General features: G+C 57.2%; 5 protein-coding genes across 5 annotated transcripts; 3 read left to right on the forward strand and 2 right to left on the reverse strand.

Annotated features, from left to right (window-relative positions):
* Positions 1–687: 687 nt before the first annotated feature.
* On the reverse strand, positions 688–2401 carry CH63R_00209 (CoA-transferase family III; the record flags this gene model as incomplete). The annotated part of the gene is made up of 4 exons (XM_018295184.1): positions 688–1193; positions 1294–1925; positions 1985–2016; positions 2075–2401. The coding sequence occupies 4 exons, from the start codon at positions 2399–2401 to the stop codon at positions 688–690; spliced, it is 1497 nt and encodes a 498-aa protein (XP_018163546.1).
* A 275-nt stretch (positions 2402–2676) lies between these two features.
* CH63R_00210 (CoA-transferase family III) lies at positions 2677–4682 on the reverse strand (the record flags this gene model as incomplete). The annotated part of the gene is made up of 4 exons (XM_018295185.1): positions 2677–3377; positions 3447–3962; positions 4025–4377; positions 4522–4682. The coding sequence occupies 4 exons, from the start codon at positions 4680–4682 to the stop codon at positions 2677–2679; spliced, it is 1731 nt and encodes a 576-aa protein (XP_018163547.1).
* A 1238-nt stretch (positions 4683–5920) lies between these two features.
* Positions 5921–8444, forward strand: CH63R_00211 (Arsenite efflux transporter; the record flags this gene model as incomplete). The annotated part of the gene is made up of 3 exons (XM_018295186.1): positions 5921–5996; positions 6089–8016; positions 8100–8444. The coding sequence occupies 3 exons, from the start codon at positions 5921–5923 to the stop codon at positions 8442–8444; spliced, it is 2349 nt and encodes a 782-aa protein (XP_018163548.1).
* Positions 8445–12893: 4449 nt separating this feature from the next.
* CH63R_00212 (Transcription initiation protein) lies at positions 12894–13436 on the forward strand (the record flags this gene model as incomplete). Its single annotated transcript, XM_018295187.1, has 1 exon — positions 12894–13436. The coding sequence occupies one exon, from the start codon at positions 12894–12896 to the stop codon at positions 13434–13436; it is 543 nt and encodes a 180-aa protein (XP_018163549.1).
* Positions 13437–14768: 1332 nt separating this feature from the next.
* CH63R_00213 (Transcription factor TFIIB) lies at positions 14769–15824 on the forward strand (the record flags this gene model as incomplete). Its single annotated transcript, XM_018295188.1, has 1 exon — positions 14769–15824. One exon carries the CDS (start codon positions 14769–14771, stop codon positions 15822–15824), a length of 1056 nt encoding a protein of 351 aa, XP_018163550.1.
* Between the last annotated feature and the right edge of the window lie 722 nt (positions 15825–16546).

Raw genomic sequence — 16546 nt, forward strand, 5'->3', positions numbered from 1 at the left:
GGACCGATTTGTGGTGGTGGTGGTGGTGGCGGTGGTGTTGTTGGTGAAGCGGCGGCGGTGAGTTAAAGCCAGCAGAACCGATATGGCGCCTCGAAGAGATAGTCGATGTTGGTGATGAATGTGAAATCGAAATGCCCACGCAGTTGCAGCTGCAACAATGATCCGTATTTAAATGAGGCCGAAACTGCCGGGTTTGTATGCGACTCTTCTTGAAAAAGCGAACTCAATTACAGTTGGCGCCCACCACGGGCAGGGGGAAGTCAAATGGACAAATGCGCTGCAAGACGCGAAGTCGCGTTTGAAGGTCACGTGCCGTACACCGAGGCCTGACCGAAGACCCGCATTTGTGTTGCCTCGGTCAATATCGGTGTGGGGTCCGTATCGAGTGATACCTACCCAAGGTTTTTATTTGCCTAGGTACCTACCTAGGTACTGACCTATCTGTGTACGTACCCCGCCGATAAACAGGCACAGCAGTAGACAGACAGACCACGACTTTCTTCTCTGGCTTCGTTGTGCCGAATTTGCATTTTTCCTACTGGTATTTGTATCTTCTTTTTGGTCTTCGAATACCCCAACGACCACAATGCCGAGGAGGAAGTAAGAACGCACAAATCGCAATGCAATCTGAAAGCTAACCCTCATCTACAGGAGCCCCGCGATTCTATCCTGCACGACCAACTCCACCTACCCCAGCACCCCGCTGCCCTTCAACGACCTGATGCGCTCCTCCGATAGCCCCAGGTGCTCCCCCAGCACCTCGCTCGTGTGCTGCCCCAGCGTCGGCGGCGCCGTCCGGATCCTCGGCTCGCTGTCCGAGTACTTGACCGGCGTGTTGACCATCCTGATCGGCCCGCACTCCCCGTGCTCCATCTCTACCACCATGCCCCTCGCCAGCGTGTGCTCGTGGCCCAGCGCGCCCTGCACGTCGTTCACCGCCGCGTACGGCATGCCCCGGCCCTCGAACACCGCCAGCCACTCCGCCGTCGTCCTCGTCACCGTCACCGCCTCGATCAGCGCCTCGAGCTCGACCCGGTTGGCCACCCGCTGCGCGTTGGTCCGGTACTTGGCGTCGTCCCTCCACTCCGGCCGCCCGAGGCCCTCGCAGAGGATCCCGTAGAGCCGGTCGTTGCCGCCGCCGAAGAGGATGTCGCCGTCTTTGGTCTTGAAGGACTTGTACGGCACGATCGACGCTGTTTCGTTGATTTGTCAGAGGTCTTCTTTTTTGTCTTTTTTTTGGCGTGGCGTCGCGGAGGGGAGGGTGGAGGGACAGGTTCAGATATGACAACTTACGGTGCGCGGTGCCCCACCGTCCCGAGTCCTTCTTGCCGCTGATCAAGCAGCTGCTGGCAATGTTGGCCAGCGTCGCCGTCTGGCAGTCGCTCAACGCCACGTCAATGTGCTGCCCTTTCCCGGTCCTCGCCCGCGCCAGCAGCGCGGCCATGATGCTGTTGCTCGTGTACAGCCCCGTCGTCAGGTCCGTCACGGCGACCCCGACCTTGACGGGCTCGCCGTCGCGGCTGCCGGTGATGTGCATGAGGCCGAACTCGGCCTCGACCATGACGTCGTAGCCGGCGCGGTCCGAGTACGGGCCCGTCTGGCCGTAGCCCGTGATGGAGGTGTAGATGAGCCCCGGGTTGATGGCGCGCAGGGTCTCGTAGTCCATCCCGTACTTCCTCAGGGTCCCCGGGAGGTAGTTCTCGACGAGGATGTCGCACTTGGACACGAGCCCGTGGAGGATCTCGGTGCCGTCCGGGTGCTGGAAGTTCAGCCCCAACGACTTTTTGTTGCGGTTGACGGCCAGGAAGTAGGCGGACTCGCCGGGTCCCTCTTTGGACGAGTCGGCTTTGTAGGCCGCGTAAGGCGGGCCCCAAGCTCGGGTGTCGTCACCCCGTACGGGATGCTCGACCTTGATCACCTCGGCGCTGTGATGATGATGTCAGTGAGACGGCTCCCAAACTCGTGGACAAGGAAAGAAACGAACCCGAGGTCTCCCAGGATTTGGGTGCAGTACGGCTTGATGTTCGAGTCAGCATCAGGCTCTATCGCCGACCGTGTCAACGCAACCACCTACCCCGGCCAAGACTCTCGTCATGTCCAGCACTCGATACCCATCAAGCGGCAATTTGCTGCTCGGCACCGACGAGTAACAGCGCCGCCCTGCGCTCGTGAGACGAGACGGCACCGCACGGCACCGCGCAGCGCGCGAGACTATCCGGAACGATACCCCAATTGATGGATTGCCCATGGTCAGCTTCTGACGAATGGTAGCTGTCGTTGCGGGAAAGTGTTGTTGGAGCACGGTTCCGGCATCATCGAGGACGCCACTTGGCTCCCCAGCTCCGACCCCGGTCTCGCCCCGGTCCGGTTGGCGGGGATGCCGTCGGGTAGGCCTCGGCATTATCCCTGCTCTAATGAGCGTATCTTATGTAATCATGCACGGATCATTCAATTGCAGCTGTAAGGGCGCCAACTTCAACCATTTCCCTCAAACTCTTGTTCATGTCCTGTCTAATGTACAGTGGCAGAAACCAATCACAAGCGCCGACTTTTATCCATACATGTAACTCATATATCAATCGTTGACTTAGCCGTCGTCTACCGGGTTGGAAGCAGTCACACGATAAAGATAGTGTATCCATTCCCGTCACCCTATTACTTGGAAGCGTGCGTCTCTCAGAAGCGGCGCAAAGTCGGCACTTCCAGCGTCGCACTCCGCGTCTTCCTCTGAACCCTGGCTGGTTCCGTAGGCGACGACGCCATACTCTCATTTTTCGCAAAAGGACGGGATCCGGACGGTTCTGTATATCTTCTGGCCGTTCGTTCTTGTCTCGACGACGCCCTTACGACGGACCCCTCTCTTGACGTAGGCGACCCAGCAGTCGGTGTCACCGAACCACCCTCACTGCCCGAGTAAGACTCATGCGAGTCTCGGCTCGTGGAGAGTCGAAAGTTGTGCATGCTGAACTGGTCCATCGTCACGGTGACCCGGCTGTTGCGTTCCATCTCCCCCGGTATCTGGGGCCACACGCCATTACCATAGTTGTCCGGTTGTAGCGACGGCTGTACCTTGTTGCCGAAGAACCTGTTGACCTTTATGAGAGCGTTGGAGATTGTGCGTCGGTAGCCCTGGTCCTGGTCGGACTCGGGGCCGTCAGACGTGGCTCTGGCGAGGGGGTCGCCGTGGTCCCCCGGGCTAACTGGGTAGTCCTCCATCTCGACGTGCGGTTCGTTGGATCGTTTTTGCGTCAGGTGGGCCGATCGCCTCGCTTCTTCTTGGGGCGCGTCGTCTTGGTCTGCCATGAACATTCCCGCGAGATAGATGTACAACGAGCCAAATGCCGCCATTCCAGTTGCGAGGATAGTGCCCCATTGGCCTATCAATAGACTTATGTGTCAGCTTCGTCCTCGGAAAGTGCGAGCTTTTGGGAAGAACAGGGTCATACCAATGCTACCCATGGGCTCCGTATGGTAGTCCATCTGAGGGCTGGAGAAGTTTATCTCTCCGATAATAAGGATGGCTACGACGGCGCCAGCAAACACGGGTATCTCCACAGCGTTGAGGAAATCCCTGATTCTGGCATTGATGCTCTTCATGTTGCCGAACGTCGCCCCGTTGGCGCCCGGAATCGGTTCGTTCTCGCGCCCATTCTCGACATCCGGGTTCGTGATCTTGACCCACATGGACACCAGGGAGAGGATGGCGGGCACGCACTCGGCCGCCGCGAGGAACATGGAATTCCCGAGCGGGAGCTTAGTGGGTACCGGCACGACAAAGATTTCGCTGGCGGCCTTGGTCCTCAGAAGAGACGACGGGCCATTCTCCTGCGAACACGTGAGACCGCACATAGCTTCGCTGTAGGGGAAACGACCCGGGTCCTGCGATATCGGATTGCCGGCATTGTCGAAGAAGCATGGTGTCGATTTGGCACGGTAAAATTCGACGGCCAGGCTCAAGAGACCTTGAGAGGGGCATCAGATCAGTTACACGTTGCGTATCGTGAGTAGGCATGCCGTCGCTTACCAGCCAGGATCAGCCCTGTCCACAAGAAAATGATGTTGCGACCTCGCTCATTTGAATAGGTCGTGGATAGCTTGACCGTCACAGGGCCAGCCAGGATGCCTATCGAGCAATACTGCAGCGCTCCATAGACGTCGAGATCGATGGCACCTGCATAGGCGCGCACACAAAACGTCAGTTGATAACGCAGCAGAAGATCTGGCAAACAGTTAGACGAACCGTCAACGTGCAAGGCCGCCAGGACTATTCCATGCACAGCCGCCACGGCAGGCAGAATCAAAGCGGCTGCGAGACCAACGTTTCTAATCCATTCGGCCTTCCTTGCGAGGACGCACGTCGCCACGAGTGCGTAGTAACTAATTGGATCAAACACATGCCCATGTCAGTTGCAGCCCTAAGAGAAAGCTTGATTATCGGGGCCAGACACTAGCAGGAGAAAGAGCTCCATAAGAGTCGCATGTGTGGAGAAACTGGTACGGGCTCGGGTGATATCGACTTACAGAACTCTCTGGCCAAGACCATACTGACCTGACAAAGGCCACGAACAGATGACTTCGATGCAGGGCCCGCTGGAGCCCGCACAAGACGAAGGCTGGTTGGCGGCAGAGGCTTCTCGGCTGGCGATGGCGTGCAAAAGCGAGGTCAGAGAGAGAGGTGCCATAAGCCTCGTCCGGTTGTCAGTCTACCTTCGGAGCCGGACCACGCCCGCCTTCTTCCACTAGTCGGACGGGTATCCGTTTTCTTGGTAGGCGTCAAAAGGTCGAGGGGCTCTATCTCCGCAATGGGTGGTGGTGGTGGTGAAATTGTTCAACCAACAGGATGATGAAAGGGATGAATCAATGAAAGAGAAACCGGTTCTCGCCTCTCAGCAGAACTCCCAAAGTATCGTGGGAACAAATCCCTCATGGCACACACATATCCTAGAAGTATGGTAAAGGGGTGGATATTCTTCCCGGCATGCCCTGCTGTTCGCCAGGAACAAGAGACAGACTGGGAAAGTGATCGCGTGATGCGACGCAGGTGGCGGGGAGAGAGAAGGATGCAGCTCGTAGCCTGAGCGAACCGTTTTTTACATTTGCCTTGAATGGTTCGCCTCTCGACGGCAGAGGCGCAACATGATGGGCAACTAGACGACAGCCGATGCGGAGCAGGTATGTTTGGTAGTGTAGTTAGTTCTCGATGCCGGGTGTGGCCGTCTGACGTAAGAAATGACCTCTTCCGTCGGGCGATTCCCTACCGCAAACAGCCCAGCTTGTTTGTGACACTAGTCAGAGACCGAGGGGGGATGAGGTCGAGAAGGCTGTACCTAGGTAGGTAAGCATTGGTCGAGGGTGTGCTGGAAGTCTAGTCTTTGGTGCACCATTCCGACATGCATCAGCGGACGGGCGCCCCAGTGGTAGGAACAGCAGAGAAACGGGCTAGTCAGCCAGCGACGTTTGGTTTTCTGGTCATGCAAGCTAAGCTGTAAGTCCACTCACTCGATGCAGCGGCGCAGCCCTTAGGTACCCAGGTAGCGTAAGCGTGAGTGGATCTTGTACCAATCAGAGGCTTCTAGCATGTCGATGGCCCTGTATTCGGCATGGAGCCCGTTGATACCTGCCCTAATTACCAGGTACTTTGATACCTACCTAAGCTGGTAGTGAAGTAGCCCTTAACTTGGTCTCTGGGGATTTGATCTGAAGGGAGTGCTTGCTGGCCGTTGCCCCGCACTCCATCCTCGCTCCCCCCCATGCGCCGGAAGAAGAAAAAGAATAATATCCTTGCGTTTATCGCCGAGGAGGAAATATTGTCGCGCAAATACCACAAACCCTCGCTGTCGGCCCTTCACAAAACCACCACCGCGCCGACGCGGCTCAACACGGCGGTCGGATGGGCCAACTGTGATTTCAACCGCTTGCGATGGATATAAGTACCGAGACCAGCCAGATCAAGGAGTGGAGATCCATCGTCACACTCATCGTCTTCTTCCTCGCAAGTATGTCTCACCCCCCATGTTTCGAGTCGCAAGGCTTGACAAAGCCCGAGTGTTTTCTAACCGTCGTCATCGTTATTATCATCTTCCTGCAGACGTTGCTGTGCTGTTCCCCTTCAAGCTCCCATTGCCTGTTCCTGTGTGGGCTGTTCACAAGACCTTGGACAGTCTGAGCGCGCTGAGAATCATCCCTCCGAGGGAAAATGACTATCACGATGCGCCTCAGGATGGTGATCAGAGGAGAAGGCGTTTTGTGCCGCTCCAGTTCCCCGTGAACTCGGTCACGGCGCCCTTGATCGCCGACCTGTTCCTCCTCGCCATCCTGGCCATCGGCAGGAAAGAAGTCCATGACGGGACCATCGGAGAAAACGGCATCTTCCCCATCGATATCATGATCTTCTTCATCACCCTGGCATACATCGCCATCTCGATCGACGCTTCGGGCCTCATTCGCTACCTAGCTTTGAAGGTGCTCCAGTGGGGAGGAGAAGTCGGCCACAGGCTGTTCTTCTACCTGTACGCATTCTTCTTCTGCCTTGGGAGCTTCATCGGGAACGACCCTATCATCCTTTCCGGCACCGCCTTCCTCGCCTACATGACCAGGGTTTCAACCAACATCAAGCACCCGAAGGCCTGGATCTTCACACAGTTTGCTATCGCTAACATCTCATCCGCCATCCTCGTCTCCTCCAACCCCACCAACCTCGTCCTGGCCGGCGCCTTCCAGATCAAGTTCATCGAGTACACGGCCAACATGGTCGTCCCTGTCGTCATTACGGCCATTGTCCTGTTTCCCTTTCTGCTGTACGTCGTCTTCGCCAGCGAAAGGCTCATCCCCTACTCCATCAAGATGCGTGAGGCACCAAATCAGACGAAATCAAAACCCGTCAACCCCAACATCCCGAGCGCCAAGGGTAGCGCGAGAGAGGAGAGCATCACGCAGGAGAACACGGAGCAGCTCATCGAAGAGATCATGAACCCCTGGCTCGATAAGGGCGGCGCCGCCTTTGGTGCCGTCGTCATGTCGGCCACGCTCGTCACCGTGCTGGCCATCAACGCCGCCAGCGTCAAGACCAAGAACGACGAGCACTTCCAGGTCTTTTGGGTGACGTTACCGGCCGCTTTTATCATGCTCTGCTGGGACCTTGGGTTCGGATGGCTGCGTCGGGATGAGACGCGGGCGATTGCAAGAGGAGCCCGCGACGAAGGAGACAGGTCCAGAGCTGGGGATCTCGACCTTGAGCACGGCGATGGGGGGAGAAGGCAGTCGGATACGGAAATGGCGACGATGACGTCCGCCTTGCCGTCGCAGCACTGGCCGCGAATCCATGTCGATTCCGCAAAGGACACCAACGACACAGGAAAGGCCCGAGTTACGGACGACGAAGCATCGCCCGTCAGCCGAGATGCAAGCATGGAGATGCCCGATTCGAGCGGCCCGCCTGTCGTCACCCTTACTCCAGCGGACCGGGTCTCGGAGGGTAGCGGCACCGTCACTACCAAACCCAGCCCGCAATTGGCCTCGTCGACATCGACGACGGTGACGGACGCACAACAGTTGGACGGCGGGATACCTTCCACCACCACCACCACCAGCGCGCGCGAAGCAAGCCACGAGATGCCGCTCCCCGCAGTCTTGGACCCCTCGCCGCAGGGAGTGCTGGCGTCATCGTCTACGGGACTAACGGATGACGAGAAGCGCGGCGAGGACCTCGATGAGGGTCGCTCGCGCGGTCACCAGGGATCACACAGAGACCTCGCGCAGCCGCGGTCGACGCTACTGTCACGTTACCGCGAAGGGCATCGCTGGATGCAGATGACGTTCCCTACCGTCATGGCAGTGATCTCGCACCTCCCGTTCGCGCTTGTACCGTTCGCCTTCGCCATGTTTGTCTTGGTACAGGCGCTGGTTACCAAGGGTTGGGTTCCGGTATTTGCGTACGGATGGGACCACTGGGTCGAGAAGACCGGCACCATCGGCGCCATAGGCGGCATGGGCTTTCTGTCCGTGATACTCTGCAATGTAAGACAGCTAAATCAAACATCCCTTGTACCTGGCCTTAGTCGTGGGGACACGACGGAATGCTGACCTTAACAACCATCTAGTTCGCGGGCACCAACATCGGCACCACCATCCTCCTGTCCCGTGTGATACAGGCGTGGCAGCAGATCCACCGGGAGAACGGCGTGGCCATCAGCGACCGGACATTCTGGGGCACGGTGTACAGCATGGCGCTGGGGGTCAACTACGGCGCGTTTAGCACCGCCTTCAGCGCGTCGCTGGCGGGTCTGCTGTGGCGCGACATCCTCGAGCGGAAGCACATCCACATCCGGAGGATGGAGTTTGCGAGGGAGAATGTGCCCATCATCACGATCGCCATGATCGTCGGCTGCACCGTTCTGGTGGGGGAGATATATATCATAAGGAAAGACGCGCCGTATCACTTGTGAGGCAGGCGGGCGGGCGTCTGGGGGCGGCTGGCTCAGCCAGTCCATACGCAGGCGATGGGTTGGATACATCGCTTAGAGCCAGGGTCGTTCAATAGAGTTTCAACGTCATCTGTTCTATTCTTGGACGGCATGTGTGATGTAAGTTCGGACGAGTTCAGTCTGTTCGAGTGGTAACTCCCGCATCCGAGGGCTGACGATTACTGAGCTCTTGCTGAACCCCCACGCGGGGGGCACTGTAGAGAGCGCTGGAGCGGAGGAGCTTCGGGGGCTAACAAGCGCTGGATATGGGTGACGAGAACCCCACCACCAACACTTCTCATCACTCCTTGCGCCTCATGGAGACTTTTTCTTTCTCTCTCCCTCTCTCTCTCTCGCTCTCTCTCCACACACTACGGCAGACTGCGGCAGGAAGAGCGGGGAGAGGTTGTATGCGCGTGTGTAAGGCGACATGCGAGCGGGAACAGGGTCCAAGATGGCGCGCAGCCGCCCGGCCGTGGCTGAGCTCACGCTGCGCACGCAGATCTTTCCCCTCTCTCCGTGTCTCTATGTATTTCTCTGCCGCGGTGCGTGTCAGCGGCACGGCGCGCACGCCAGGCCGTTCGACTGCCCCCGTTTGCAGGCCACAGGGGTCGCCGGGAAAAGGAAGGCCTCTTGGAAGTTCAACGGGGCGGCTCCTCCAGTGAGACGGCGACATTTCTTGCATCGTTGCGGCGGTTGGGTAGGAGGAGGGCGCGGGAGAAGTGCCTGGCTGGGCTGTGGTGGTGGTGGTGGTATTGTGTTCTTCCGTGGTTACATTTGTGAACGAACACAGCCGCCATGTGCCGTCGCCGTGAGCCAGGAGCGGGGTGATGTTTCGTGCCTGCGGTAGCGATCCATTTCCGGACGGCTATATTACAAGTCGCCGATGGTTGAGTTCGTGTGAGTAAGCCCGGCCCGCGGCCCCTCCCCCATGTCAATGGTGCGGGGTGAAGGATGAACAGAGGGAGGGAGGGAGGGGTGGAGGAGGGGGTTCATCTGTTGGACGAAAGGACGGGAGACGGGATGATCAGCGTGTGTCAGCACGACATTGCGCTGACTGCATGCGGCATGTCTTGATGATTGTCTTGATTATCGTGATTGTCTGACGGATGGACAGCCGGGATGAAGGGGGGAGAGGGTTTCTCCCGAATTGCTTCTTGTTTCCCAAACGAGGTGCAAGGGACCATTCAAGAGGGGGCCTGAGGTGGAAGGGGGGGAGCCATTCGGGATGATGCAATGCGGATTCGAAGGTAAAAACATCGGAGGAACGACGAGACGAGATGACTTTGACTTTCCTGCCTGTGCTTCGGGAACGCTCCGCAGGGCCGAGTTGCACCTTGCCAGGAGGCTGGTGCCTGGTGAGCACTGTTTATCCCCCAGAGCTCGAGGTATTTACGGACGTCTTTCTTCCCAAGGACCCCAGGGGTTTCCAGGTATCTCCGGGCGAGGAAAGGCACATGGTCAAGCAAGCAAGCGAGTAAATAATGAGTGGCAAGTGGTGAATGAGTTGAGCGAGGACGATCAGTGTGTAAGTGAGGTGAGCGAATGAGAGAGCGGGTTGATAGTGAGTGAGTGAGCGAGTAAATGGTGGAGTTTTTGGGCGCCGTCTTGTTTCCCCCAAAAAATCCTCCCGGCTCGGCGCAGGATCCTTCGCAGCCGACCTCAAGACCAATGGAAACGTTAGTCAGGAGCAGCCACCAAAAATAAGACGAGAAACATGAAGAAGAAGAAAAGGGTTGACAAGTGCCGTCTTATTCATGCCCATCTGTCTTGAACGGCTTCGTCGGGGAGGCATCTCATGATCCTCCCTTCCCCTTTTCGCCCTCTGTCTTACACACTCACACATTCACACACTGGTCAGCAACACCGGCGACGATCGGGCGGGGGGCATGGTTCGTTCGCATGTCGATCAACTGATTCTCATCCAGTGCAAGCGGGAGTTCCCCTCCATCCCGTCTCATCCCGTTTGGGGTCCAACATCCATCCTACCCGGGGGGGTGTTGGCGCAAGGCAACGAAGAAAGAGTTGTGGATATGCCATCCTCAGCTTCTTGCTTTCTCTCTCTTCTCCCAGCGTCTCGTCGGCCTCGTCGTCGTGCCAGGCCAGCTTCCCTGCTGTGTTTGCGCAGCGCACAGTCACAGTACACAACGTACGTTTCAGCACCCATCGACAATGACCGAAGGGGTCACTGCAATCTTGCCCCTCTTCGGGGCCTCACAGGGCACACGCAGGAGGGAGAACCACCCGGGAGAAGGAGACCCTGCAGGACATTGAAACAGCGCAATGGGAGCGAACGAGGTGGAGGAGCAGATCAATGCGCATGGCGGGAAGACTGGAAAGATTGGATAAGGTTTCTCAAGGGAACAGGTGCCCGTCCTCCCCCTAAGAAAGGGGCCGAAGGGGGGGGGGGGGGGGGGGGGGGGGGGGGGGGTCAACGGAGCCGTTTGCCTCGTCCGTATTACATTCTTATTGTTCCTTGCAACCCGTTATCGACAGAGAGGGGCAACGGACAACCGGCGCCATATTTCGTATCATTGTTCGCCTGGTTTCCTTTGTGACGAAGCCGTTCCAAACGTCGCAGGGGAGATGGGGGTGTGTTGGGTCCAAATTCAAACGGCACCAATAGTACCAAAAAAAAAAATGGCATGTTGAGGGCTGGTTTCCTTTCTTTGTCGTCCGGTGTGATCGCCATCAATTCGTCGCCCGCCGATGCAACCTTTCCTTCCTTCATCTTTCATCAGCACACAGATATCGAGGCCTCGCCCCCCTCTCTCTCCCCTTCATTACTAACATCCATTGGGGGCCGCACCGCAGCCACCAGGGCCTCAGCTCCGCCTCTCGAGCGGGTCTTTTGCTGAGAAGAGAGAGGGGGGAGTTGGTGTTGATCTGTTGGAAGGCGGCAGAGATGTGCCAGACTCGATTCGAGGCTCTAGACCAGCCCCAGTTGAAGAAACGCATGGGACGGTCGGTCGGACGGGCGGACGAACGAGGGAGTGGATGAGTCCAAGGTTCTAATGCTGGGGGGGCGCTTGTGGAGAGACTGCTTTCTTCTTCTCTCTTCGTAGCTGTCTGGCTGCAACACGGCCGCTTAGACGAGTCCAAGACAGACAGACAGACAGCCAGACAGACAGACACAACCATTCGCTGGTTCCTCGACAGATCCAACAGGAAAGTCGGGATAGAAGCGAGGCATAGCCCGGAGGACATCAAACTGGAGACTCTCTCGTCTGGCCATCAACACCAAAACTCAATCCCACACCGGTGTCTCCCTGCGCTTCGGGGGCACATGGTTGCCGATGGGGATGCGCAGCCAATAATAGCCACCTCGGACGGCCGTGTGGAACAAGTCCCGCGAACGAACAATGTGTGCGCCCACCAGTGCCGCCCACGGTCACTTTGCCAAAACGTGCCCTTCCTTTTTTTTCTTCCTTTCTTTTCCGTTTCCTCCCCCACGCCTGTTCTTCGATATGCACACTCCCCCCCAAAGGCAACGATGCGTTCTTCTTGCTGTGTGGGAACTCTATCCCCAGGGGCTCTGCTGCTGCATACATACATACTGCGGTGCAGAGAGACACTCGCCCGATCTGCCTTGCAACGGATGCCTACGCCAAGAGTAACCCATGTTTGGATCGGAAGCTGTAAGTGAAGGCCTGCTCTTCAAGATGGCTACCCTCGAATGGGGGCCGGATCATGGAAATAAAGGATACCTCTCACCCCTCATCATCCTCCAATCTCCCTCTCGTGCATTCACACACACACACACACACACACACACACACACAGACGGGATCTTGAATCTTGAATCGTAGAACATTGTTTCCACGCGTCATCGACTCTCTCTTTAGCTCAAAGGCCGAGGAAAGAATCAGAACACCAACACGTGGTCACGTCTTGACCTCTTCCCGCCACACCGCACACCCCTCCCACCACCTCACCCGTCCGCTAGCACCAAGAAGAGACCAGCGCCGGCGCAGACTATAACGGCACCAGCTCTCAGGCATTTCACGATCCGCCTTCCTTCTCTTTTTCCCTCCTTCGCTACGGCCCCGAAGAATAGGGCCGGGCGTCAAGGTTTGCGGGCGGATTAGGAACTTTGTTCTAGTCCGTTGTCAACAAACAAACATCCTCGAGGCCGCACACAAACGTCAACATAAATACCACCACGGAGACATGGCACCTGCCAGTCTCGAGAGGGTCGGACGAGAAGCATCGGCATCCCCAGCAGCAGGGACGGAGGTACTCACGACAACGACAACGACAACAACAACATCATCATCACAGACATCACAGTCACAGACATCATCACTTACACCAACACCAATAGACACATCCACCGACCTTGGCGGCCCACCACGGACCACTAACCCGTCGGCCACCACCAACACCACCACAATCCTCATCGTCATCATCGTGTTCTGCGCGACAGCCATCATGTCGGTAGCCCTGTTCTACGTCTTCGACCGCAAGAAGAACGCCCAGTTCCGCGAGGCGTGCCGGCGGGACCCCTACCTCACGCGCAAGGAATTTGCTCGCCGCCGCAAGCTCAGCAGCATCGAGCGCCTCGAGGAGGAGGAGATGCAGCGCAGCATCATGATCCGAAAGTCGCTCGCCAGTCGCGAGCCTTCGAGGCAAAACAGTTGCGAGGACTTTGACGTCGTCTCGAGGCTGCAGCAGCAGCAGCACCAACACCACCAAGAACACGAAGAAAAACACCGGCTCGGGCGCCAGCTGTCCGAGGAGTGGATGGCGCGGACGAGGTCCGGGTCGGAGACGTCCTCGTCCGCTTCGTCCGCGCGGGATCACCATCCCTACGTCGAGCCCCATCCCGGCGTCGAGGTCGAGGTCCCGCTGGCCCCGCACCCGAGAACGCCGTCGCCGAGCCGGACGCCGCTCGTGAGGAAGCCCGTACCGCCGCCTCCGGCCGTGGCTTCCATGGCCGAGGTTTCGCGACCGCGACCGTCGTACCTGTCGTGAAGACCGAGGGTGGCGTTATGAGATATGATAATGAGCGAGCTGAACGCGAATTGGCAGACGAAGGGGGAGGGGGCTGGAGTGCCTTTTAACGAATTCATGTACCTTCTTTACATTTTTCATTTGTACTGATACCCAATACTACACGTATATTCCACCCACTGATGTAGTTCCACGATTCGGTAAGAGGTGAGAATGAGAGGTGAGATGAGGAAAGAATCGTCCGTACAGTGATTCGGTTCACCAAGGTGGAAAAGCCTGGTCAGAGTCTGGAAGTGCCGAACTTCGGCTCCGATCTGCTGAGTCATCCCGAGCGTCTGGGTCTTTAGGTACCTTGCCCCCTGAGGTGGGTAAGCACTGCACCTACCTTAAGTTTGGTGATTCCAAGGTGCCTAGTGCCTTCCACTGGGCAGTGAATGCTGACCGCCTGCCTAACGTCACCCAACAGGTCAAAGTCCTCATCCATCTCCGAAACGCAGACTGGACGCTTTCCCCTCTGCAACTCACCTCTCTCCACGTCACTCATCACTCGTCACTCGCTCGCCTTCACGAAGAAATCGTCTGCTTTCGCCGCAACGAGCCTCGAAAAATCCGTCGATCGACTTTTTCGGAGACAATCTTGCGACTGCCGCACACGAACCCTTCGAGCCGACTGCTCCGCACCCTGGCACGCAAGGTCTTTGTTCGCCACTCTCGGACGCCTTCACTGGTAGAATATCGGTCGGCTGGCAAACAGAGCCTCCTCTTCCTTCGCGTTTCCCCTCTCTCTCTTCACACCTTCGACTTTCGCGTCTTTCGTCAAAAGGTTCGCTTTATTGGTGAGAGAGGACAGCTCCTGCCACGGGTCAGGATATCATGGCTCACCTCATTTTCTCTGCTTAGTTAGGGAATTCTCCAAGCGTCTTCGCCATCTCCCACTGAACGAGTTTTCCGCCGTTCATCAAGAGTAAAGCGATCTGCCGCTTGAGGACCCTCTATCTATACTTATCCATCCCGCCTACTGCCCGGCGCGGGATTGAGAGCCCACCTCGGTTGCGAAGCACCACTTGGCATCGTTCTTTGGGACGAGCCCTCTCTATCTCTCTCTCTTGATTCTCGGACGAAGTAGCCGGTTGCCCTAACACCGCCAAGCTGCATTCGCCGCTCTTTGTTCAGCTTGCTACCGACCTGCTCTGGACACAAACCAAGAATCCCGCGAAAGAAGACCCGACAACCCACAAGGCTGTCGTCAATAAGCGCAAGGAACTCCGGCGAAGAAGAAAAGAACTCAAGCGTCGCCGCAAAGTCTTTGACGAAGCCAACAACATCTACACTGCCAAGCCGTACACGCCCAAGATGCTCGGCCCCAACGGTGCCGCAACGGATGAGAATGGAAATCCCGAGGGATTTAGGGACGACCTCAACATGGTAGTCATGTGTCCCGACTGCAAGGAGTACCCGCCTCACCTGGTTGAGGAGTTCTCCTCGGGCGACATGGTCTGCGGCTCCTGCGGCCTTGTCGTCGGTGAGCGCATTATCGACACTCGCTCCGAATGGCGTACCTTTGCCAACGACGACCAGGGCAACGACGACCCTTCTCGTGTCGGTGACGCCGTCAACCCCTTGCTCAACGGCTCTCAGCTCGAGACGACCATTGCCTTTGGCGACGGCAGAGACTCGAAGCAGCTTGCCCGCCTGCAAAACAAGTCGCAGAACGACAAGGCTAGCAAGTCGCTCATGCAGGCCTACAAGGAGATTGGCGCCTTCTGCGACAGTATCAACCTTGGCAAGAACGTCTCGGACGCCGCCAAGCACATCTTCAAGCTCACGTACGATCACAACTTCATGAAGGGCAAGCCTCAGGAGGCTGTCATCGCAGGCTGCATCTTTATCGCCTGCCGTCAGACGGGTGTTGGTCGTACCTTCCGAGAGATCTTCCAGGTCACGCACGTATCCAAGAAGGAGATTGGCAGAGTATTCAAGCAGCTCGAGTCCTTTTTGCAGAAGATCAAGGAGGAGAACCCCCGTGGTGCGGGTTCCCTGTCCAACCTGGACGGCTACAAGGCCAGTGCGTCGACGAGCGCCGAGGACCTCTGTACCCGCTTCTGTTCGAACCTCAACTTCCGCAATGCTCAAAAGATCGAGAACGTGTCGCGAGCGCTTGCACGGAAGACGTCGAGCGTCTCAGAGTTGGCTGGACGCTCGCCGCTGTCGGTGGCGGCCGCCTGTATCTACATGGCGTCTCATCTCATGAAGGAGGTGAGAACTTCCAAAGAGATCGCCTCCGTGGCTGGTGTTAGCGACGGCACCATCAAGACGGCCTATCGGTTCTTGTATCAGGCCCGCGACAGGCTGATCGAGAAGGAGTGGGGTGCTGACCAGAAGGCGATCGACGGCCTTCCGATTAACTAGAAGGTATCCGGTTGTCCTCGCAAATGCCTCGACTCGCGTTGCCCTCATCTCAATGTTCAGGAAGAGATCAACATTAAGGACGAGGTATGAGCTCGGCCGAGCTCGGCTCAGGGACACCGTTGGCTGCTCAGTTGTCGTAGGGCGACTGCGTGATGATGACAAACACGGATCGGCCCACATGCAGCCGGCTGCAATGCTTGATAGGCAATGGCGATTGCCACATGCCATTTGTTTCTTTTTTGGGCGTTTTGGGGGTGGTTTCCCTTTGCCCATTCATCCCCGTCTTGCTCTTGGTCCGGATCGTTTCTAGTCGCCTGGAACGGCGCACTCTCGCAGCTCTTGGAAGATTAGAGCTAAGAGGTCGGTCACGGACGAACTCCCGGACGGACAGACACACAGACAGACAGAATTTGCTTGCTTGCTCGCTCGCTCGCTCTGCGAGAATATGGATTTGGGAACTGCTGGGGACTGGGGCGGCTTAATTCGCATAATACTCTCACACAGATGGCTTTTGGGCTGGCTTGCACCGAGCGAACTACAGAGATAGACGAAAGAATTACAAGCCCTCTTGCTTTGCAATAGCACAGCATGCTCCTGTGAATGTTATTTGATGAAGTGAAGAAGGTAATGATTGAGTGCGAAGGCCAGTCTGAAGATGAGTTTGAAGATGAGTGTGAAGGTGATACTTCAGCAACTGAGTATGAATGTTGAAGGCATCGTGA

Source organism: Colletotrichum higginsianum, chromosome 1 (assembly GCF_001672515.1).
Source record: "Colletotrichum higginsianum IMI 349063 chromosome 1, whole genome shotgun sequence".
NCBI lineage: Eukaryota > Fungi > Ascomycota > Sordariomycetes > Glomerellales > Glomerellaceae > Colletotrichum > Colletotrichum higginsianum.